This window comes from Caretta caretta, chromosome 6, assembly GCF_965140235.1.
Source record: "Caretta caretta isolate rCarCar2 chromosome 6, rCarCar1.hap1, whole genome shotgun sequence".
Lineage (NCBI taxonomy): Eukaryota > Metazoa > Chordata > Testudines > Cheloniidae > Caretta > Caretta caretta.
Window position 1 is genome coordinate 72,188,175 of NC_134211.1, and position 24,096 is coordinate 72,212,270.

The window sequence follows — 24,096 nt, forward strand, 5'->3', positions numbered from 1 at the left end:
ATCATTCTTCTGTAGAATTATTACTAGTAAGAAAGATGGATTTGGTTATACTGTTGAAAACCTGTTCCAGAAAACTCTCTTTTAGAAGTTAGAAAAGGAAAAAAAAATAAGACGGCAGAGGAAAGAAAGAAAATGGTGGGCACATACTTTTTCAGAAAATCTTCAAAGTCAGCAGGTAAGTCATTAGGAATAGTGACCGGATATTCCCTGGTTACGTGTCCCTGGCTGAGAGAAAGCAGTAGCAGGCCCAGACGCCATACATCCCCTTTTTTTCCAGGCTTGTTAGGCAGCGCGTCTTCACTAAATCGAACTTTCGTTTGCTCAAAAACATCCTCCTTACAGATATCAGCTAGGCGCTTTGAAATGCTGTAGTCTGTCACTTTGACATTTCCTTCAGTATCTACCAGGATACTGGAAGCACACAGGACTTTGTGCACCACTGAATTACTGTGCAAGTAGTCAAGAGCAGACAAAAGTTGGGTTGCATAGTGGCGCAGCTGATCAATGGGAATCGGGACCTCTTTGCTCAGGTATGTAGAAAGGTTAGATCCATTAATATGCTCCACTAAAATATCTACCACAATTGAATCATCTTGCTCTTTAAGGATCATGGACATGTAACGTACTATGTTTGGGTGATTTAGCTTCATCAGTGAGCTGAACTCTGTTTCTGCACCCTGAATCTGTTTAAGAGAAACAAAATATAACATGCATTAACAAAATACAGTAATTGATCTCACATTTCATGAAAGTGGTATTGAAAAAGTACATTTTAATAAGGACAAGTGAACTTGTATGAGCAAGAGAAGACCTAAACTTCATACCAAGACCTAAATCAATTTTTTTGAGCTTTGAAAAAATTTGGATAATTTAGGTAAGAGCTGTTTTGCGTTCTCATGCTTCTGCACTTCCTGGCTTCTAAATTTAGATGGAAAAGGAAGCATTGAAACACCAAAGGCTATTCTCTCAACAGCACCAACTTAAAATCTTACACAGTCAAGGGTTTAGCTCAAGTTTCAACCAACATCCAGATATTTGGGTGCTACCTGTAAAAAAACCATCCTGGTGCCTTTTGAGATGATTCATTAGTAATTTTTAAATCAGTCTAACACAGAGTAACTCAAATAATACAAAGGCCCTGGGAGATGCCCAGATAACTTCTTATATTAAAAGGAGATGGCCAGCAGGCTGTAGAAATGTGTCCTGATGGGAACTGATTTAAAGCACACATTTCAGAATTGCTGACCAACTTACTCAGTGTAATGATACTGAATACACAGGATGTGACTACTGGAAAGATTAAAGGAATGCATAACCCTGAAATTCTGCTTCTGTAGTGTTTCTGGGAGTGGTAAGTTTGCTCCAGCTCCTTTTCGTGGCTCTTAGGCTCCCTTACTCAAGCACCTCTGTTCTGCCCCTCCTCTGTGGAGAATTGTTTATTCAAACCTAACTTATTCTGAAATGGGGTTGATGGACATGCCCTTAACTCAATAATAGGGTGTCAGCTGTATGACGCTAGATAATAAAAGTTATTATCTACTACCGATTAAGTTATATCCTTTTATGTACAAACAGATTCCCAAAATTCACTCACACTTCTTTGTGCCCCACATCTCTGTTTGTATACCTTGTTTCCACAAGGGAGTGCTATGTATTAAGTTCACAGTCCCAAATATTGTATTTTAAGTTGCAATAGCACTTCTGTAATAAATCTGTTTCCACTTGCTCACCCTTTATAAAAAAATCCCCTTTTGAGCTGAAATGTCGTATTATTGGGTCTCAGCCCAATATTTGATTTGCAAGGGTTTCAAATCAGAGCAGAATTTTCCCCTTCAAGCCAAAAGACTTAACTATGTTCTACTGTGCACGCACAGCAGCACATTCGTATTTTAAAATTTTCAGATTGAGAGCCCTATCCTAGTGTTCATTGAGGACTTCACAGCAAGGTACCAAAGACAACATTTTCCTCTGCCATATGGCTGTGCCAGAGAAGCTCGATTTTCCCCTCCTCTAGATTTTTCCTTAATATTGTATTAATAGATTTTACTTATGTATTATACAAAATTTGCCTATGACCTCTGAATAAATCAACGTCTTTAAGTGAATGATGCAAACTTTTCAAACATTGGAATTTTCAATCTTATCACCAGCATCTCAGTTCACTATACAATGTTACACAGTATAACTGACAGCCAAAGCACAAGCATGAAAAAAAATCAAGCTGAATAGAAAATAAAAGTGTATTTATTACCTGTTTTTTGCATTTATCAACTTTTTCCTTTTCTTGAGTTGTAAGAAATCTTCCCATTTTTTTCTGCCATTGAAGAACCCATTCATATACTAAGACAAAGTTGCCAGTATATATTTCCAAGGCATTGTAGACTGATTTTCCAAGCTCTTCATCCTTGTCTACACATAAAGAGAGGGAGAGAGAGGAACATAACTTCTTTCACTTCTAGTTGGCCTGAAAGAGGTCCTACAAACGGTGAATAAACATTAAAAAGTTTGCTTTTTAGGTAATTCAGTTAAATCTTACAATATAAACCTAATCAAAATAAAAACAAAATCTGTAACTGAATTTGATATAAATTGCCTGCTTAATATCAGCTCCATTGAAATCAAATGACTGACAAAAAAATCAAACTACAGGAAAATGTACAACAAACTTTACATTAATATAAAATGACATATGTTTTACGTAAGAATTTGAGGTTTCTGTAACCAAACATCCTTTTCCTCTGACCAGATGCTTAACTCTCTATATAGTAGTTTGATCATGTGGCTTCAAAATGTACAATAAATAATGAAACTATGTTTGTTCAAAGTAAGTAGTATTTTCAACAGCAAATCCATTAAAGTGATATAGTGAGAGAGAATGCTGAAGAAGTTTGATGGTTAAATTCAGCAGACACTATAAAGCTCAGATGCTTAACTGAGCCTCCTAGCCTTGTCTACATCGAGGCTTTTGTGAAACTCTCCCATTAATGCTGTAGTACCAGAGCTAGCAATGGTAGGGGACATCCTAATATTGTCTAGCCCTACTATTATAATTGGTTTTAAGTATTTCATTAATAGCTGTAAAATTTCAAGTTTCGGAGCAATGTTTAACAAGCCTTCTATTTACAAATATAAAAACCAAACCCATTTATTGAGTATATTATTCAAGTAAAGAATAACAGTAAACACACTGAAATGTTTTCTCCCCTGGAAATGTTTATTTGCAGATCTACATACACTTCACTTCAAATAGTCCTAAAACAAATAAACAATATTCACTCAATTAAAACCTCTCATTTCTCCCTCACACCCTTGACAGGGGCTCTCCATATCCCTATCGGAGCCATTGAACAACATCCTTCCCCTTCCAATCCCACCCTCCACATTTTACTCCTATTTACACCATTTAAAAGTCCCTGCAGCATGATTCCCTCCATGTGGCAAACACCTATCCACCCGATCCTCTTATGTGAGCAAAGCAAGTTTTTAAAAAGTAAAGCTTCAATTGCTGTTTTGCTCACCTATACATTTTCCTTTGTGAACAGTAAGCTGACCAGTGCCACCAGTACTGAAGTTCAAAATTTCATAATTTCCAGGAGAATCTTCACTACTACATACAGAATGCTGACGTTCTCGCCTGTAAATGTGAACAGTGTTATATTAAGTTGGAAATATATTACTAATACAATTGATACAGGTCTCAATCTTGTAAATGGATCTAGAGAAGCAGACCTTTACTCCCAATGAGATACCCATTGATTTCAACGGGACTGCATAAGTGCAAACATCTACTTGTATAAATCCAACTGCAAGATCAGGATTAGCTTACAGATAAGTTAACATATTGCACTGGGTCTCTATACTTAGGCCCCGATTCAGCAAAGCACTTAAGCTTATGCTTCCATGCTTAATAAAGGCCTTAATGCTTCTGCAGCCTCTGATGGCAATTCTACTCTGAATAGACCTGTAATTGATACTGTAGTTCTGAAAACAATAAATGAACACAGCTCTATTTTGCTATATCTTTCAAAATATTTGAAAGAAATAACCGATTTAATTTTGCTAAATTCAATGCCATCTTATATTAATTATTTTATGTGATATAAGGTGGGGTTTCCACTTATTTCTTCTATTTTCTCTTAAGTCCACTCTTTTTAAAGGGATGTCACAGTAGTCTAGTCCCTAAAACTTAGATGTTGTTCAAAAAAGGACTGGGTGTGGGCCAAATGTTTATAGAAATAGTTTTTTTAAAGGAAATATTAAGTGACAGGTTTATTTTTTAATTAAGCATTGCCTGTTTCACTGGAAACCCCAATACAATGGCTTTCTGCTAACATGTTAGAACCCCCATATGAAACAGACCAACCTAGTTTCACTGTCTGAGCTGCATGAAGCGAAATAGTATATAGTACCAGTTGTGAAAAGAAAATTAAGTTATTAAAGATGAAATCATTTTAAAAACAATATAAAGTGTTACTGGAAACACAAATAAGAATTTATTTCTTGCATAGAGAACGCTTTGCTTGCCAGTGGATACTGAAACAGCAATCACAGTAATATTATTCCCCTCTAGCCTCGAAGTACCTGGCACTCTGTGTTTTTCAAAGTTAATATAAATATTGCTGTGTTTGTATAAGGTCACAAAGGACACTCAACAATGAGGCAGCCACCATTCAAAATCATTCAAATTATCTACATTTTAAAGTTCTTGCTCAGGTTTAATCAGCTTCAAAATTCTGTTAGCAAAAACACCAGCACAGAAAGCCCCTTCCAAATAACAATCAGTGATACTTAGAGATAGCAAAAAAGATGTTAGCACATACAGTTAGCACAAAGGCTAGAAGCCTTTTGAAATGTTCAGTTATGCAAAAGAAGGAAAAAAATAAGTTAATGAGAGGCTCCCAAATCATTTATGACACAAATGTTGTATAAAAGAAGATTCCTTTGATAGATGTACAGTAAATACTATTGCACAAAGAAACACACTGTTCATGTGAATATAGAAAGTGAAATATATTGTATGTGCCACTGTATTAGATGATCTTTACATTATTTAAATAAATTGATTAAATTGCACAGCTGCTCCTTGATGAGATGTCTCTTGGTGGAAAATATGAGGAACCTAAAACAATCAGAAGTGATAACACTTCCAGCCATGAAAACCACACTGCTGCAGAAAAAAAACAACAGTTATTTTGCGGGATGGTGCACTGAAAGCCATCTCAATAGATGGGGCTTCCAAGAATAGCACTTCAAATAGTCACTTGGACGTACTGCACATCAAGTGCTAGAGTTCAGAACAGCACAGAATTAAGGACAGAACAGTCAGAGTACCTGAAACTGTGGTATATCAACATCTCCTCAAGGCAGTTTCCCCAGCCAAACAACAGCTTTTGCTTCTAACCTTAAAGAAGAGCCAAACTCATAGGACAGCAACAGTCAGACAGCAAGACTGAGCTCTTTGAACACTACCAATAACTAGGTGGTAAATTTTCAATTACAATTTGTATCCAAAAACTGCACATAACTGGAGGCTAAGGGTAAAATCTCCAAAAGCGCCTAAGTGCCTGAGTCACTTTTGACAGTGGGATTTAAGCACTTTTGAGTTGTGAGCAACAGCATAAAAATGAGCAAGCACATTGCCAGGTCATTAATCTAGACAAATTGTCCAATGGCAATGTGATGTCCAACTCAAGACTTTCACAGTTTCCATCATCTAGCTAGGTATTTATACTGTCAGTAACCATGGTATCCAAGCACCTACATTTCAAAAGGATTTTAAGACTATCAGAGGCTGCAAGTTCTTTTTTAATTTAATTTAGAGAAATTAATCATGTGAGTGCTTCCATTTTGTCTTAAGAGGTAGTTAATGTCACTGAAGATTTATAACCAGACAGCAAACATGGATGGCCTGGTCAGATTCAGATTTATTTATTTTTTACAAAAAGGGTCGATTATCGTTCTTCCCCATACGTGACTATCATTAATTACACTATTCACAAACAAAGATTAAGCACATTACTCATCACCTCCCTTCACTTCTTAAGTGAATATTTTTGACAAAGTGCTCCACAGATATTGGCAAAATAATCTGGATCCTATGACAACATATAGGAAATCTAGGGGTCTTTGGTTTCAGACAGGTTACTGGCCAGTGACCATGTGGGCACCAAAACTGTCAGATGGCACAATTAGATTGCTAGGGATGGACTGAACATCTAGCCAGATCACCTTTGGGCCTCACCAGAGATCGATCTAAGTGGTGCTCCGTCTGCAAGGAGGCCGTGTCCCCTTTGGGCTTTTCCATGGAGGAGGAGGAAGTTATGCATTTGGGTTTTTTATAGCACAGAATACAATTACTACAAAACTGTTCAGCCTATTTATTGCCTCTGCACAGATTTGTTTGTTTTTTCTTAAACAAGAATACATAACCCTCTCTTTCCCATGGTATTCCTCCCTCGTTCAAATGTAGTGTGTAGACATTTATTAACAGTGGTAAACTTAAAAGAACCTAAAGTTTGTAACTTACACCTCAGACAAATGTAGAGGCTAGTGTGTGTATTTACAACTGACCTTCATGAGATATAGGCCAAATATGTTCAAGTACAGAACAAGTTCCATCTACTGGTCAAGTAAAATGCAGTCTGTTGTCAAAATGCACTTTGACCACAAGGTGTACAGTGATTGCTCATCATTTCCCTTGCCTTGCTCAAGCTGATTATTAAGTACTACTCACTGCATTACGTTGATCTTCAATTACACTATTATGCATTACACACAAAAATCTGTTAAATCTATTTTTATGGTTGCACAATCAAGCACTCAAAAGTTTGGAAATTCAAGAATTAAGGTTGAGTGTGCAACTTTAATTTGGCCTCCTTGTGCCTAAGTATTACCATAAAGGCTTTAATTACATGATCACGCACTATTTTTAGTACAGGACCTCTGCCTCATTCAGTGCATGGGATGGATGGATATCAGCTAATGAGCAGCTATTCAATATTTTGTTTTATCCTCATTGTTCAACGTGTAGCCCAGGTCTTATTTACTGCATGCTATTCAAACCCTGATCCGAAAACAGAATTATAATTTTTCTCATGGGCTTTTCTATGGCACCCATAACTAGAGTCCTTCACAAACATGAATTTATCTTAACAAAACCCCTGTGAGGTGAGGTAGTGGCACAAAGAGATTAAGGTCAAAAGTATCCACTAATTTTGGGTGCCAATTTCAGATGACTAGGGCCTGATTTTTCAGAATATTTAGTATTATAAAGAACTTGATATGTTCATAGCACAGATCCTACTGATTTCAGTTGTAGCTTTGAGTGCTCAGATCTTCGGGAAATGAGACCCCAGGGTATCAAGTTCAGCAACCAGAAAATAAGAAACACACAATCAGTGACCACTTGGGAAAAGTGTGGTTTAAGTGACTTGCCTAGAATCATTGTGACAGGGTACTCTGAAGCACTGTGGAATTGTGTAAATTGGAGGAGGTTTTTTCCTCTTTACTTTTAAGAAAATTCTGTATTTTATAGAAGTCTTGCACTGCACATGGTATGATTAAATGTGTAAATGTGATACAAATGGAGTATGAGAGAAACTCTCACCTTGTCTCCCCTGCCACAGGCTTTATTCCTACTTATGCTGTACCATTTTCTTGTTCTAGTTCTTTTTCACTTTCTTTGGAAATTAAACTAGTTCCAGAGAGTGCTGACACTTGGAAATTAGTTGGAGTTGCCATGCCAACAATTAGCCAGAAGAAACAGGAATTAATTGCCCTAATTTGATTGTAGGGGATGGAAGAGAATGGTTATGCTTGGTGAGGAAAGAAGGCTCTGGGCCAATCAGCACAGGGGACAGGCCAGAAAAAAAACAATTTTCCTGAATTTGTGACGAGTGGGTGGTTCAGAAAGAATGGGTACCTTGTGTGTCTGGTAAGGATGAAGCTTCTGAACTGGAACTGCTAATTTATGACCTGAAGTCAGGATAGGCAGATGAAAGCCATTTACTGGAGCAGTTATGCAGTCAATTTAAATTCTGAAAGCTGCAGGCATTCAGAATCCAGATACTGGGATGGTTAAACCTCATGAGCTGAGACCAAAGCTGGGAAGAATGCACATGGAATGCACTGGTAGTGAAGCAAATAAAAAAAAACTGTAAAGGGCTTTGCACATGTCCTTTCCCAGTTGGAGGAAGAATGAATAAAATTTTTATGTAACCCTCAAGAAAGCAAGCACACACAACTGTTTTATTAAACCTAGATCCACTGATCAACAGGTCTACAAGACAGTCACAGAGGAACTTTGTGGACAAGGTAGAAATATAATCCAATTCTTCAAGGCAGCACTCAACTGCCCTTAACTATGAGACCATCCTTTCACTTCCTGCACTCCCCTGCCTCATTCACTATACACCATCCTACTTCTGCAACAAATGAGGCAGGGTCCTACAAACAACAGCCTTCTTTAGTACACAGCCCCAATTCATCCTTACAGCAGGTCCACCCTGTGCACTGAATGAACTCAGGGGTCCTGCAGAAAAATAGCATGTGGCCACATAATTAAAGACTGTATCGTAATATATACACACAAGGGAAATGAATTAAGGTTGCACTAGCATTTTCTAATTTTTTGAGCGCTTGACTTTGCAATAGTAGTATTCTCGTATCATACTTTGTGTGGTTTCCTGGGTTTTTAAAAAAGCAAACTGAAAAAAAACAAATTTAATCGTGGCCTCACGTTGACACCCTTTCTATCCAGTGCACACACCTCTGCCACTTGAGCTAATGCAGTAACTGATAGCCCTAAGAAGTTATCCTCTACTTGGAGCAGCACAAGAGGGGAGACTCGACACACCATTTCCTCATAGGTTTTACAGATATTTGCTGACAACAAAGACATGTTGAGATTCAGGAATCCTGAGTTCCACTCCAGGCTCTGGAGGGGCATATGTTTTAGTGGAAACAGACTCTTCTGCCCATTCCCCACAAAGCTGATCCCTTCTGCCATATCCCTTCCCCACCCTTGGTTCGTCATCCCAGTTTCCTGGCCCAGCTAGCTCTAATCTGTCTCCTCCTCCTCCCCTCACAGGCTTCCAGTCCCAGTCTCCCACTCTACTGCATTCCCAACTCCTTGTCTCAGTCTCTCCACTTCCTGGTCCATGTCTCAGTCTCCTTGCCCAACCAGTCCCAGACTCCCCTTCCCCTGCCCCCCAGTCCCACTTTCTCTTCCCTTCTCCAGCCACAGTCTCCCTACATTTACCACAATCTATTCCTTTTCCCTCCTGGCTCCAGCTCGTCACCTCTGCATTCATATCAGACAACATCCTCCTCTACGCTGCCTAGATCACAGCACAGGGTCACTGAGAACACAGGAGAGAGACTCCCTACTTGCAATTCCAGGATCTAGCTCCATCCTGACCTGGAGCAGCAATTTCAGGGAAGGTCCAGCATTGCTCCTGTAGTGCTGGGATGGAGGGACCATGCTCAGTTGCTCTGTGCGGATAGCATATGCACAGCCTGAACAGCACTAGGAGCTGTGAGAGGCTTTATGCCTAGTGAGGATGGAGCCTTCAGAAATTTTTAGCTCCTAAAATCAAAAATATATCTTGAGATTTTTCAAAGGTTTATAACTTAGCCAAGTTTGGGCAGATTTTCTCATGGAGGCAATAGACCAGGGGTGGGCAAACTTTTTCGCCTGAGGGCAATGTTCCCTCTAATTTTTAATAGGCCGTGTGCGCAAAGAATTTCTTCAGTGCCACAGCCGAAGCAAAACGAACAAACAAACAAACAAAAAAAGTCGCCACCAAAGCCACAGTGCGCGTGGTGTTTTGTCGTGTGAGCGGGGTTTAAGATCTGTGTGCGTGCGCACACGCGCACAGCTTAGAGGGAACAATGCCCGAGGGCCACATTTGGGTATGGAAATTGTATGCCAGGCCATGAATGCTCATGAAATTGGGGGTGCGGGAGAGGGTGAGGGCTCCGGGGTGGGGCCAGAAATCATAGAATCATAGACTTTAAGGTAGAAGGGATCATTATGATCATCTAGTCCGACCTCCTGCACAACGCAGGCCAGAGAATATCACCCACCCACTCCTATAACAAACCCCTAACCTATGTCTGAGCTACTGAAGTCTTCAAATCGTGGTTTAAAGACTTCAAGGTGCAGAGAATCCTCCAGCAAGTGACCCGTGCCCCACGCTGCAGAGGAAGTCGAAAAACCCCCAGGGCCTCTGCCAACCTGCCCTGGAGGAAAATTCCTTCCCGACCCGAAATATGGCGATCAGCTAAACCCTGAGCACGTGGGTAAGACTCACCAGCCAGACACCCAGGGCAGAATTCTCTGTAATAACTCAGATCCCACCCCATCTAACATCCCATCACAGACCATTGGATATATCTACCGCTAATAGTCGAAGATCAATTAATTGCCAAAATTAGGCTATCCCATCTCACAAGGCACTGGTGAGACCTCACCTGGAATACTCTGTGCAGTTCTGGTCTCCCATGTTTAAGAAGGATGAATTCAAACTGGAACAGGTACAGAGAAGGGCTACTAGGATGATCTGAGGAATGGAAAACCTGTCTTATGAAAGGAGACTCAAGGAGCTTGGCTTGTTTAGCTTAACTAAAAGGAGGCTGAGGAGAGATTTGATTGCTCTCTATAAATATATCAGAGGGATAAATATCAGAGAGGGAGAGGAATTATTTAAGCTCAGTACCAATGTGGACACAAGAACAAATGGATATAAACTGGTCATTGAGAAGTTTAGACTTGAAATTAGACGACGGTTTCTAACCATCAGAGGAGTGAAGTTTTGGAATAGCCTTCCAAGGGAAGCAATGGGGGCAAAAGACCTATCTGGCTTTAAGATTAAACTCGATAAGTTTATGGAGGAGATGCTATGAAGGGATAACATGATTTTGGTAATTAATTGATCTTTAAATATTCATGGTAAATAGGCCCAATGGCCTGTGATGGGATGTTAGATGGGGTGGGATTTGAGTTACTACAGAAAATTCTTTCCTGGGTATCTGGCTGATGAATCTTGCCCATATGCTCAGGGTTTAGCTGATCGCCATATTTGGGGTCGGGAACGAATTTTCCTCCAGGGCAGATTTGAAGAGGCCCTGGAAGTTTTTCGCCTTCCTCTGTAGCATGGGGCACGGGTCACTTGCTGGAGGATTCTCTGCTCCTCGAAGTCTTTAAACCACGATTTGAGGACTTCAATAGCTCAGACATAGGTGAGAGATTTTTTGCAGGAATGGGTCGGTGAGATTCTGTGGCCTGCGTTGTGCAGGAGGTCAGACTAGATGATCATAATGGTCCCTTCTGACCTTAGTATCTATGAATCTATATCATCCCGTCCATAAACTTATCAAACTTAGTCTTGAAGCCAGATATGTCTTTTGCCCCCACTAGAAGGCTGTTCCAGAACTTCATTCCTCTGATGGTTAGACACCTTCATCTAATTTCAAGTCTAAACTTCCTGATGGCCAGTTTTGTATCCATTTGTTCTTGGGTCCACATTGGTACTGAGCATAAATAATTCTTCTCCCTTCCTGGTATTTATCCCTCTGATATATTTATAGAGAGCAATCATATCGCCTCTCAGCCTTCTTTTGGTTAGGCTAAACAAGCCAAGCTTTTTGAGTCTCCTTTCATAAGACCGGTTTTCCATTCCTCAGATCATCCTAGTAGCCCTTCTCTGTACCTGTTCCAGTTTGAATTCATTGTTATTAAACATGGGAGACCAGAATTGCACACAATATTCCAGATGAGGTCTCACCAGTGTCTTGTATAACAGTACTAAAACCTTCTTATCTCTACTGGAAATACCTCGCCTGATGCATCCCAAGACAGCATTAGCTTTTTTCACAACCATATCACATTGGCGGCTCACAGTCATCCTGTGATCAACCAATACTCCGAGGTCCTTCTCCTCCTCTGTTACTTCCAAGCAATGCATCCCCAGTTTATAACAAAAATTCTTGTTATTAATCCTAAATGCATGACCTTGCACTTTTCACTATTAAATTTCATCCTATTACTATTACTCCAGTTTACAAGGTCATCCAGATCTTCCTGTATGATATCCCGATCCTTCTCTGTATTGGCAATACCTCCCAGCTTTGTGTCATCCACAAACTTTATTAGCACATTCCTGCTTTTTGTACCAAGATCAGTAATAAAAAGATTAAATAAGATTGGTCCCAAAACCAGTCCCTGAGGAACTCCACTAGTAACCTCCTTCCAGCCTGACAGTTCACCTTTCAGTGTGACCCGTTGTAGTCTCCCCTTTAACCAGTTCCTTATCCTCCTTTCAATTTTCATATTGATCCCCATCTTTTCCAATTTAGCTAATATGAGGAGTTCAGGGCGCAGGAGGGGACTCCAGGCTGGGGCACGGGGTTGGGGTGCAGGGGGATGAGGGCTCCGGCTGGGGGTGTGGGCTGTGGCTGGGGATGCAGGAAGGTGCTCCGGACTGGGATCATGCAGGAGGGCAGGAGAGGGATCAGGGCTGGGTCAGGGGTGCAGGCTCCAGGTGGTGCTTACCTCAAGCAGCTGCTGGAAGCAGCAGCATGTCCCCTCTCTGGCTCCTACACAGAGGCACAACCTGGCGGCTCAGCGCGCTGCCCCATCCACAGATGCTGCCCCTGCAGTTCTTATTGGCCGTGGTTCCCAGCCAATGGGAGCTGTGGGGGCGGCACTAGGGGTGGGGGCAGCGTGCAGAGTCCCCTGGCTGCCCCTGTGCGTAGAAGCTGGAGGGGGGCATGCCATTGCTTCTGGGAGCCGCGCAGAGCTGGGCAAGCCCCCAGCTGGAACACTGGAGCAGGGCAAGCCACGGACCCTGCTCCCTGGCAGGAGCTTCAGGACCATTTTAAAACATATAGAGGGCTGGATGTGTTCCTCCGGTCCGTAGTTTGCCCACCCCTGCAATAGACACATCCCTGAGAAAGGCCACTCCCTGAAAAATTTCGATGTCCTTCTCCAAAGCATGGGGGTAATAGAGGTTTTCATAGAAAAGATCACCAGATTTTAACTTTGGCAAAGCATCAGATTTTTCTCTAGCCTCATTCTCAGAAATGGCTAAGCCATTCTGGCTGAAATGCTGGGGGATCTAAATGAGATAATATGCTCAGTGAGTTTTCCCTTATGCTCTCTGCACACACTAATAGCATGAAGCACACTAGTGCTTAAGTAGTAAGGACAATAGAGTTAATGGAAACCACTGAGTAGAGGCTTTCATTTATAAAGTCAGAAGAAGCGTTCAACTATTGATGATGCATATAAAACTTCATATCTGTCAATCAATTCCTATCTACAAGTAGTTATGAATCATTACACATGTCCAGTGACAAAGCAATGCAGAATTAATTCTAAGCACAGGGCCGGCTCTAGGTTTTTTGCTGCCCCAAGCTCCGAGACCGCAACTGACAAAGCAAAAAAAAAAAAGAAGGGTGGCCGGAATGCCGCCCCTGGAATTGTGCCACCCCAAGCATGTGCTTGCTTTGCTGGTCCCTACAGCCGGTCCTGTCTAAGCAGAATCTGCACTATTTGGGACCACAGAAATATGTCAATTTGTTGTTCTTGTTTTGAAGTAGGGATGCTCAAAGCAAAAAGGCTGCATTTAGTTCTTGGCTTTAGTCCACACACTTCCTATAAATGCAAAGAGAAGATAAACCTGACCCACATCAGGTTTTCACTGACCCATTAGTAAGTCTGTAAAGCAATTTAAAGATTTAGTAGTGCTAAGTAGTGTTGCTGCTATGGCTGGTGAACCTACAAACAAGCAATCTTTATTCAGCAAGGGAGATGCCAAAGGAAGCTACTACGATTGTACACATTTACTTTTGCTAAAATAATTATGTAAAATTTATATGCATATTACATGCACCCTCAGTGTCACAAAGTTTGGGTACCCTCAGTTCAACTCACAGCAGAAAAAAAACCCCCTACAGATGGAAAGCAGAATTCTGAAAATAAGTGTCACGCTACTCCCAAGATTACTGGTGTGCTGCTGAGATGACTCCATGGAGCTGCCACAGACAGACTATGGGGAACTGAATTCTCAATGCACTGTTCCCCTTAGAACTTCATTAACAGACCTAGGATTTAATTAGTGCTAGCAAATTATTTTCCAAGGGACCAACAAGCACATTTCCCCTTGGAACACTACTTGTGTCTGGCTGCTCCTTGGGCACTCGAGAAAGGTTGTGTTTAACAGTACTACCAAGTTATTCCTCCTAAGGGAGGGCTGACTAATTTACTGTGCTGATACTCATTTGCCCTATCAGCTAAATACATCACGTTATTCTATTTGGTACAGTTTGAAAAGAAATCTTAAAAACAATCATAAAAGTCCCATAAGAAACTGCTCACTCATAGCTAGGGCCTCATGGATTCTGTGATGCTGTAGTGGCGGAATTTAAAATGGAATCCCCTCCATGCCTTGAAATCCACTTCCTGCTGTAAAATCTCAGCTTTCATTATTTAAAGATATGTTTCTAGCCCTTCATTGGCTAGATGAGGATAACCATAAAAACACACGCTGAGTGTAAGGGCTCGTCTTCACGTACAGCGCCGCAGCTGTGGTACTTTGGGCTATGTCTGCACTGCCACTTTCGTCACTAAAACTTTTGTTCCTCAGGGTTGAGGAAAAATACCCCCCGAACGAGAAAAGTTTTAGTGACAAAAAGCATCAGGGTGGACACCGCTTCGTCGGCGGGACGAAGCTACTGCCCCTCACTGGACGTGGGTTTATTTTGTTGCCAGGAGACTTCTCTCCCAGTGACAAAGGGCGAACACATAGTGCACCTTACAGCGGCACAGCCAGGCCTTTGTAAGGTGTGCAATGTAGAAACAGCCTTAGTGAAGATGTTACTGTGCCAACAGGAGAACTTCTCCTGTCAGCATAGTTAATCCACCTCCCTGAGACACGGTAGACATGTTGGCAGGAGAAGCTCTCCCGCCAACACAGCGCGGTCTACATGGGCGGTTAGATCGGTATAACTACATTGCTTCGGGGTGTGGATTTTTCACACCCCTGAGCAACGTAGTTATACTGACTGTAGCGTAGACCTGGCCTTAGTCAATGTAATGTCTGAATTTGCACAGGCAGAAAAAAATAGCTCAGAGGTGTGAACTGCCCCATTCATTTAATTGGTCTGTTAATGCTAAAACCCAGAGATGACAATTTATGTCATCATGTAACTAGATCACTGCTAGTCATTTTGGCAGAAACATTCAGCAAATGTAACTATCCTAAATCCAAACTACCTCCACAGCTCCCAAGGCAGAAAACAGTAAAATAACATGGAGTTACTATACTGACTATTATTAATTCTCGTATTAAATATTTATATAATTACAGTTCATATGGCAACACCCATTGTTTCATGTTCTCTGTGTGTGTATATCTTCCTACTGTATTTTCCACTACATGTTTCCGATCAAGTGGGTTTTAGCCCACGAAAGCTTATGCCCAAATAAATTTGTTAGTCTCTAAGGTGCCACAAGTACTCCTGGAATGATCCCAGACCTGCAACACTATGCGGTCCCACCAGTCTGTGCTTGTTTCCTGGGCCCCGAATCGGGGTTCCATGGCATGAGCCTGCCCCATTGCCACCAGGATGGCCAAACTGCCAGGGCCCGTGCTTTGAGAGAAGTCTGTGTCCATGTCCTCATCACTCTCGTCACCGCACTGCCGTCACCTCCTCGCCTGCTTTTGCAGGTTCTGGTTCTGCATATGCTGCATGACAATGCGCGAGGTGTTTACAATGCTCATAACTGCCGCGGTGATCTGAGTGGGCTCCATGCTTGCTGTGGTATGGCGTCTGCAGGAGAGCAGAGTTGCAGGGGAAGCGGTGGTTGGATGACCAGTTTTGCAGACCTACTGCACTGTCTGCTGCTAGGACACAAAAGCTGAGCGGGCTGCACACTTGCCATGGTATGGCGAGACAATAGCAGCCGTGCAGAGTGGCAGCGGAAGCAGCCCTGCGAGACCGCCAGGAGAGCAGAGTGGCAGTGGAAGCGGCCCTGCGAGACCACCAGGAGAGCAGAGTGACAGCGGAAGCGGTGGATGACGATGGTCATATAGAGGACCTGCAAGGTGGATTCATAGCAGCAGGAGAGCAGAGTGACAGCGGAAGCGGTGGATGACGATGGTCATATAGAGGACCTGCAAGGTGGATTCATAGCAGCAGGAGAGCAGAGTGGCAGCGGAAGCGGTCGTTCGATGACGATGGTTTGCAGCCCTACTGCACCATCTGCTGAAAGCAGTATGGCGCCCGCACAGAAAAAAGGCGCAAAACGATTGTCTGCCGTTGCTTTCACGGAGGGAGGGGTGACTGACAACATGGGGCAAAATCATTGTCGCGGGTGGTTTTGGGTACATGAGGCATTGGGAGCTTAACCCAGAATTCCAATGGGCGGCGGAGACTGTGGGCTAGAGACCCACAGTGCAATGCTCCGAAAGTCGACGCTAGCCTCGGAACTGTGGAGGCACTCCACCGACTTAATGCGCTTAATGGGGACACACACAATCGACTGTATAAAATCGCTTTCTAAAAAATCGACTTCTATAAATTCAACCTAACTTTGTAGTGTAGACATAGGAAGACAGCACCGTATCATTTCACATTCAGAAGGTTTTTCTCATAGCCACAAAGGACAGAAATATATATTTTTAATTTAAACTGATGGATAAGCCTCGCACGCACAAGGAAGTTTTCTCCTTATCACTATCATGTTAAGCACTCCCAACTTAAACAAAACTTATAAATAGTGTTGGCAGAATTCAATTTTTATAATTTCGACAGATAATATCAATGTTTATCCTCAAGCATTTTTTCTAGATTTATTGATTTAAATTTTCAATTGCAGGAAATTATGAGGAAGAGATTAGATAATGGGGGGGCGGTCAGACAATAATTACTTAATGACAGTAATCACTGAGATTCAAAAAGTTAAAGCTTTATAACCATTAAATATAAACTGTCAACATCATGTCAAAATATAATATCCTTAAATCAATCTAATAAGTCCTCAAGCAGCATTTTTCTTACTTTGCCTATCTGTTTACATCTATTATCACTGATAAAAATATTTTTCCATGTGTGTGGGCGCGCGCACAGTGAAACAGATCATTAGATTCTTAACAGTAAAGGTCGATAATCCTTCCAAGCCTAATTATAAAGTATTCCATGATGCCCAAAGCACTTTAAAATCTAATATTTGCCACATAGTAAAAAACCCTAACCACATTCAAAATGAAACAATACATACTTTGAACGCCCAGTGGAATTTGTGCGATGTTTATTGTTTCCTCCATGTTCCAGTGCACCTCCATTTAAACCGGAAGCAGATTTGTGCCCTACAGTGTCTCTTTTGAAAGAATTTTCTTGGCTTGTAAAAGTGGCAATTTCCAAACGTTCCTGGGAATAGGTGAAAGAAACAAACAAGTAAAGGGATTGCGCTTCTGTCCTCAAAATGTATGGATTAACTTCACTATGTATCCTATAAAGTCACCTCGGTAAGGAAATGGTAGGTTTCCACAAGGAGTACATATTTGAAGTTGGGTAAGAAGACTGAGAATCGGAAGGTTTCAGCATTATGCACTGACATGCACATAAAGACATTTCATGTTGAAATTGAAGATTATAGATTAGTTTTATTTAATCTGTTTGATATCTTTCACTTGGATAAATTAATACAGAATGTCAGTGCCCTGAAAAGATGCCAATACAATAAGATAGATAAAATTCAGGATATACCAAATTAACTTCAGAAGCAACAGCTACACTTCAAGAACAAAAATCATTACTTAAATTTATGAATACCCATCAAAAATATTTCATCAAGAAAATTAAGAAAGCATGTGATACAAATGTATTCATTTTATTCTCCTTAGTTTTTATAATCATGTGCTATACTGCTTACAGCAAATATTACAAAGTGTTCTTGCACATTAGGTTAAAAACAATACCTGTTTTGCCATTTCTTTCTTTTTTCTTCCTTCTCTCTTCTCCTCCTCCCTTCTCTGAATCTCATCAAGAATTTCACGTTGCTGAAATACATTTTACTGCTATCAGAAACACAAACACAAAACAATCTTCATTTTTACTTCTGAGAAAAAAGCTAGAGTATTGATTTTTCAAGGATTTTAAAAAGGATCTACTGATCCCAGATGCATAAATAATTCAGTCAAACCAGTTTCTTAGCTACTTCAAGGGAATTATAACAATTCCATGTCGAAAGAGAACAGGAGTAGTAACAAAAGGAAAATTACTTCCAAAGACATAGCCTCTTAATCATAGAATATCAGGGTTGGAAGGGACGTCAGGGGATCATCTAGTCCAACCCCCTGCTCAAAGCAGGACCAGTCCCCAACTAAATCATCCCAGCCAGGGCTTTGTCAAGCCTGACCTTAAAAATATCTAAGGAAGGAGATTCCACCACCTCCCTAGGTAATGCATTCCAGTGCTTCACCACCCTCCTAGTGAAAAAGTTTTTCCTAATATCCAACCTAAGCCTCCCCCACTGCAACTTGGGACCATTACTCCTTGTTCTGTCATCTGCTACCACTGAGAACGGTCTAGATCCATCCTCTTTAAAACCCCCTTTCAGGTAGCCGAAAGCAGCTATCAAATCCCCCCTCATTCTTCTCTTCCGCAGACTAAATAATCCCAGTTCCCTCAGCCTCTCCTCATGAGTCATGTGTTCCAATCCCCTACTCATTTTTGTTGCCCTCCGCTGGATGCTTTCCAATTTTTCCACATCCTTCTTGTAGTGTGGGGCCCAAAACTGGACACAGTACTCCAGATGAGGCCTCACCAATGTCAAATAGAGGGGAACAATCACGTCCCTCGATCTGCTGGTAATGCCCCTATTTATACATCCCAAAATGCCATTAGCCTTCTTGGCAACAAGGGCACACTGTTGACTCATATCCAGCTTCTCATCCACCCTAGGTCCTTTTCTGCAGAACTGCTGCCTAACTGCTCAGTCCCTAGTCTGTAACATTGCATGGGATTCTTCTGTCCTAAGTGCAGGACTCTGCACTTGTCCTTGTTGAACCTCATCAGATTTCTTTTGGCCCAATCCTCTAATTTGTCTAGGTCCCTCTGTATCCTATCCCTACCCTCCAGCATATCTACCACGCCTCACAGTTTAGTGTCATCTGCAAACTTGCTGAGGGCGCAGTCCACGCCATCCTCCAGATCATTAATGAGGATATTGAACAAAACCGGCCCCAGGACTGACCCTTGGGGCACTCCAACCCCAGTTGATACCAGCTGCCAACTAGACATGGAGCCATTGATCACTACCCTTTGAGCCCGACGATCTAGCCAGCTTTCTATCCACCTTATAGTCCATTCATCTAGCCCATACTTCTTTAACTTGCTGGCAAGAATACTGTGGGAGACCGTATCAAAAGCTTTGCTGAAGTCAAGGAATAACTCGTCCACTGCTTTCCCCTTATGCACAGAGCCAGTTATCTCGTCATAGAAGGTAATTAGATTAGTCAGGCATGACTTGCCCTTGGTGAATCCATGCTGACTGTTCCTGATCACTTTCCTCTCCTATAAGTGCTTCAGAATTGATTCCTTGAGGATCTGCTCCATGATTTTTCCAGGGACTGAGGTGAGGCTGACTGGCCTGTAGTTCCTCAGATCCTCCTCCTTCCCTTTTTTAAAGATGGGCACTACATTAGCCTTTTTCCAGTCATCCGGGACCTCCCCCAATTGCCATGAGTTTTAAAAGATAATGGCCAATGGCTCTGCAATCACATCTGCCAACTCCTTTAGCACCCTCGGGTGCAGCGCATCCAGCCCCATGAACTTGTGCTCATCCAGCTTTTCTAAATAGTCCCGAACCACTTCTTTCTCCACAGAGGGCTGGTCACCTCCTCCCCATGCTGTGCTGCCCAGTGCAGTAGTCTGGGAGCTGACCTTGTTCGTGAAGACAGAGGCAAAAAAAGCATTGAGTACATTAGCTTTTTCCACATCCTCTGGCACTAGGTTGCCTCCCTCATTCACTAAGGGACCCACACTTTCCTTGGCTTTCTTCTTGTTGCAAACATACCTGAAGAAACCCTTCTTGTTACTCTGAACATCTCTTGCTAGCTGCAACTCCAAGTGTGATTTGGCCTTCCTGATTTCACTCCTGCATGCCTGAGCAATATTTTTATATTCCTCCCTGGAGGTCATTTGTCCAATCTTCCATTTATTGTAAGCTTCTTTTTTGCGTTTAAGATCAGCAAGGATTTCACTGTTAAGCCAAGCTGGTCTCCTGCCATATTTACTATTCTTTCTACACATCAGGATGGTTTGTTCCTGTAACCTCAATAAGGATTCTTTAAAAGACAGCCAGGTCTCCTGGCCTCCTTTCCCCCCTTCTCCTTTAATGATGCTAAGAAAAGAAGTTTTAGAAACGGATTAATTATACTCCAAAACAGAGGTACTGCAGGTATGTAGGGAGATGTGGTGTAAAGACAAGACCAGTATCTAGGGTATCTGGTGTTCTGGTCTGAGCTAACACACCGACTCCCTTTGTAGTTGAAGATGAAATGCACTTCAAATATTTATATGGTCACACTTATAAATAAATCTTTATATAGATAATGGTTTACAATGGGTTAATAATAACTGATGTCCATAACAAGATCATAACAAGTAATTTGCATTACTGACCGTTATAAGCACACCAGAAAAAAAGGTGTTATTGATGACTATAAGTCATTGTTATAAGGAAGCTGTTATCCTGCTGCACTGTAACAATCTATACCAACTGATTAGCCACTTATTAAAATATCTATTAACTAGTAACCTTTATAAACTATTGTGACGCTCTGTACCTCGGGGGAACATCCGGCACCCCCGTGTTCATCCTTGTAAAATGATTGCGTGGTATCCAATGCAAAGTTTGTCATGTCGGGTGTCTTCGGAGGACTCATGATGCACTGAGCATTGTTGTTACAGTAATATTATAGTAACGTTATAGGTTATAATTTCATGTATATAGTTATGAGGCTGAAAAATGTATCCTCATGGCTTAAAGCAAACCCAGGGAAAAATTCTCTAACAGCAGAGCGGCAGTTCACACCTCATCAGGGCATTTATGGGACAAACCCAGCCAAGCCCCGCCCTACAGAAACAAAGGACACTGGCCTAGGCAACAACAAAGGATCTGTTGGACTCTCAAGTGAGTCACTCCCCTTCCTTTGGTCAGTTTGGGACTGCAACGAGGTAATGCTCACCTGACTCTGAAGAGGGAAGAAAGGACATGATAAAAGGGAGAGATGTTTGCCATGCTCTCTCTCTTCCACCTACATCTACAGACACCACACCAAGCGACTGAAGCGCTGATCAAAGGGGAGAGTCTGGCTGAAGAGCAACCAGCCAGCCTGTGGTGAGACGCATCTAAGTTTGTAAGGGCACTGAAAGTGTTAAGATCAGCTTAGAATGCGTTTTGCTTTTATTTCAGTTGACCAAATCTGACCTGTTATGCTTTGACTTATAATCACTTAAAATTTATCTTTGTAGTTAATAAATCTGTTTGTTTATTCTACCTGAAGCAGCGCATTTGGTTTGAAATATGTCAGAAACTCCCCTTGGGATAACAAGCCTGCTACATATCAATTTCTTTGTTAAACTGATGAACTCATATAAGCTTGCACATCCAGTGGGCATAACTGGACACCACAAGACGGAAGTTCCTAGGGTTGTGTCTGGGACTGGAGATATTGGCTAGCGTCGTTCGGTTGCACAATCCAAAGAGCAACTTACATGCCAGAGGCTGTGCGTGAACAGCCCAGGAGTGGGGGTTCTCACAGCAGAGCAGGGTAAGGCTGGCTCCCAGAGTCAAGGACTGGAGTGACCTAGCAGATCACCAGTCCAGATAACTCCAGAGGGGAACATCACAACTAGTTATATATATACACAAGGATCCACTTATAAAGTTTACATATTCATAACAAACAATGAGAACATGAACATTTTAATTCTTTTACCTCCTGTTCCTCTCTTCTCTTAGCTTCTTGCATCCGACGCTGTTCTTCCTGGGCCAGTCTCTCTTGTTCCTTTTGCTGATTTTTTAGCATTTCTTCATGAAAAGACTTGGAAGGTGGCTTATTATATTCACTGAGAAATGACTGTATGTGGTCCGCAAGTTCAAATATCATCACCTAAAAAAAGAGGTAAACACAAATGACACGCAGTTTTCAAAACAGTTCAGAATACAAAATGATATACTAATGAGGCTTTAGAAAAAGCAATAAAGTCAGTAGATTCTCATTGATAGTGCTCAGTTAGTTATTAGGAGAATTTGACATATTTCTCCTTATACCACTCTTTGACAGAACTATGGTTATTAATGGTGACATGATAATCACTAACAGGGCAACAAAGATAGCTTTCTCAAAAATTTTCACTTATTTCATTACAAATATGCAAATGCTCTCCTGGATAAAACATAGCTTTTTCCAAACCAAATTATTTTAATGGTATTCTTCTGTACATGGTCAAAAAACATTTCAGATTATAAAATACAAGCGATTTAGTGTCTCTATAGCTGCATATTATCATCCACGTTGCTGAGAACAAATTGTTTATTTATTTGCTGATATTATATTGTGATCTTCTCTCCGCAAGCCAAATCCACAGTTACAGCTGTAGAACCACTTTTGTGGTGACCACTTTTCATCATCCAGGGTAACTTGGCATCCTGATGAAAAAGACAGCTCATCTCAGTTCCAATTTTTATGCAGATTGACACTGAAAATCAACACTGTCAAAGTCAGCAAGGCACAGTTCCCTCTCACTAAAAAATATTTTCTATAAATAAAATAAAAAGGCCAGATGGATAGCTCTGATAAATGAATCCCTACATTCCTTAAACAAAGCAACATGGACAGTGAAAGGTAGTGCAAGCTTCCCCAGTATGCCTCAACCGTGCTCTGGAGGGACTGCTTCTGGGTGCTCAGAGAGCACATCAGTCTCTAAAGACCACACAGTTAGCCTTCCTGAGACTACCCAAAACGTGTCAATTGTCAATCATCAATAATGATTATGTTGCAAACATTTACTACAAACATTAAGCACAGTTCCTTCACCATCCAATAGGAATGGGATTGAGACTACTACCTAATTACACTGCTTGGCCTGTCAAATGATAATGATTTTCAGTCACTGCCAATTTTGGCTGGATATGAACTGATGACCAGACTGACCAAGTCTCCCAATACGTCAAGGACACTGCCGTTTGCAAGCAAAAAAACTCACAACCCCTGACTTAATGTTATCTCCGGCATAAAAACTACCTTACCCAGAATCATGTGTGTTGGCCACACGTGCATCACCCTCTTGTGCTCTCTCTGAGCCAGTGACAGAAACTGATGCGCTGTGTAACTGACACACAAGATTCTGGGTAACGTAGTTGTCCTTTGCTATGCTTCTGCCAATGGGAGCGGCAGCGTTGGCCGTCTCAGCAGCCAATGGTAGGACAAGGGGAGCATGAAGCGGGGGGCATGGTGGCAAAAGCGTAGAGCCCAGGCAGCGCAAGTTGAAGGTAGGTGCTGGTAGGTGGGTCGGAATGTCAGTATGTTAGGGAGGGGGTCATGCCCCATTCTTCTCCAGGCCTTGGCTGCAGGAGGGAGGGGATGGATGGCGGAGATTCAGGGATGGGAACAGCCCCACTCATCTAGGGCCTCAATGCAGCAAGGGAGGTTCAGAGATCAGGCAGGGTGGTTTCATGCCCCATTCTCCCCAGGTTTTTGGGTACAGCAGGAGGGGTAATGATCCCTCCTCTTCCAGGACACTGTGGAACAGGGACGGGGTGGGCCCAGGGGGTTTTGACAAGCGAGCGTCTTGTCTCCCCTTTACCAGGTATAATTATGGCCATGCCTTCCTGACCACTGCCAACAGCCACGGTTACTATGGCCCCACTGAGGAGGCAGCTGGAACTCTGCTCACCTTATTGTGTATTCTATAGAGTAAAGGACGGTGCACTGGGTGGGATGAGAGAGACTGAACGGGGATATTAGTGGAAGGGCTATGCGGACATTGGAGGGACGGGATGCCCCTGCAAGTTAATCTGAA

At 41.9% G+C, this 24,096-nt stretch overlaps 1 protein-coding gene across 1 annotated transcript in view; it reads right to left on the reverse strand.

The window, feature by feature from the left end:
• Nucleotides 1–24,096, reverse strand: part of EIF2AK4 (eukaryotic translation initiation factor 2 alpha kinase 4) — a 74,548-nt gene that overhangs the window by 38,611 nt on the left and 11,841 nt on the right. Inside the window, exons 4-9 of the mRNA XM_048853578.2 lie at nucleotides 22,011–22,184; nucleotides 17,985–18,065; nucleotides 17,285–17,433; nucleotides 3,519–3,634; nucleotides 2,252–2,409; nucleotides 148–683 (exon numbers count right to left, since the gene is read on the reverse strand). Of these exons, the coding sequence (XP_048709535.1) occupies nucleotides 148–683; nucleotides 2,252–2,409; nucleotides 3,519–3,634; nucleotides 17,285–17,433; nucleotides 17,985–18,065; nucleotides 22,011–22,184 (1,214 nt within the window). The remainder of the gene's footprint in view (nucleotides 1–147; nucleotides 684–2,251; nucleotides 2,410–3,518; nucleotides 3,635–17,284; nucleotides 17,434–17,984; nucleotides 18,066–22,010; nucleotides 22,185–24,096) is intronic.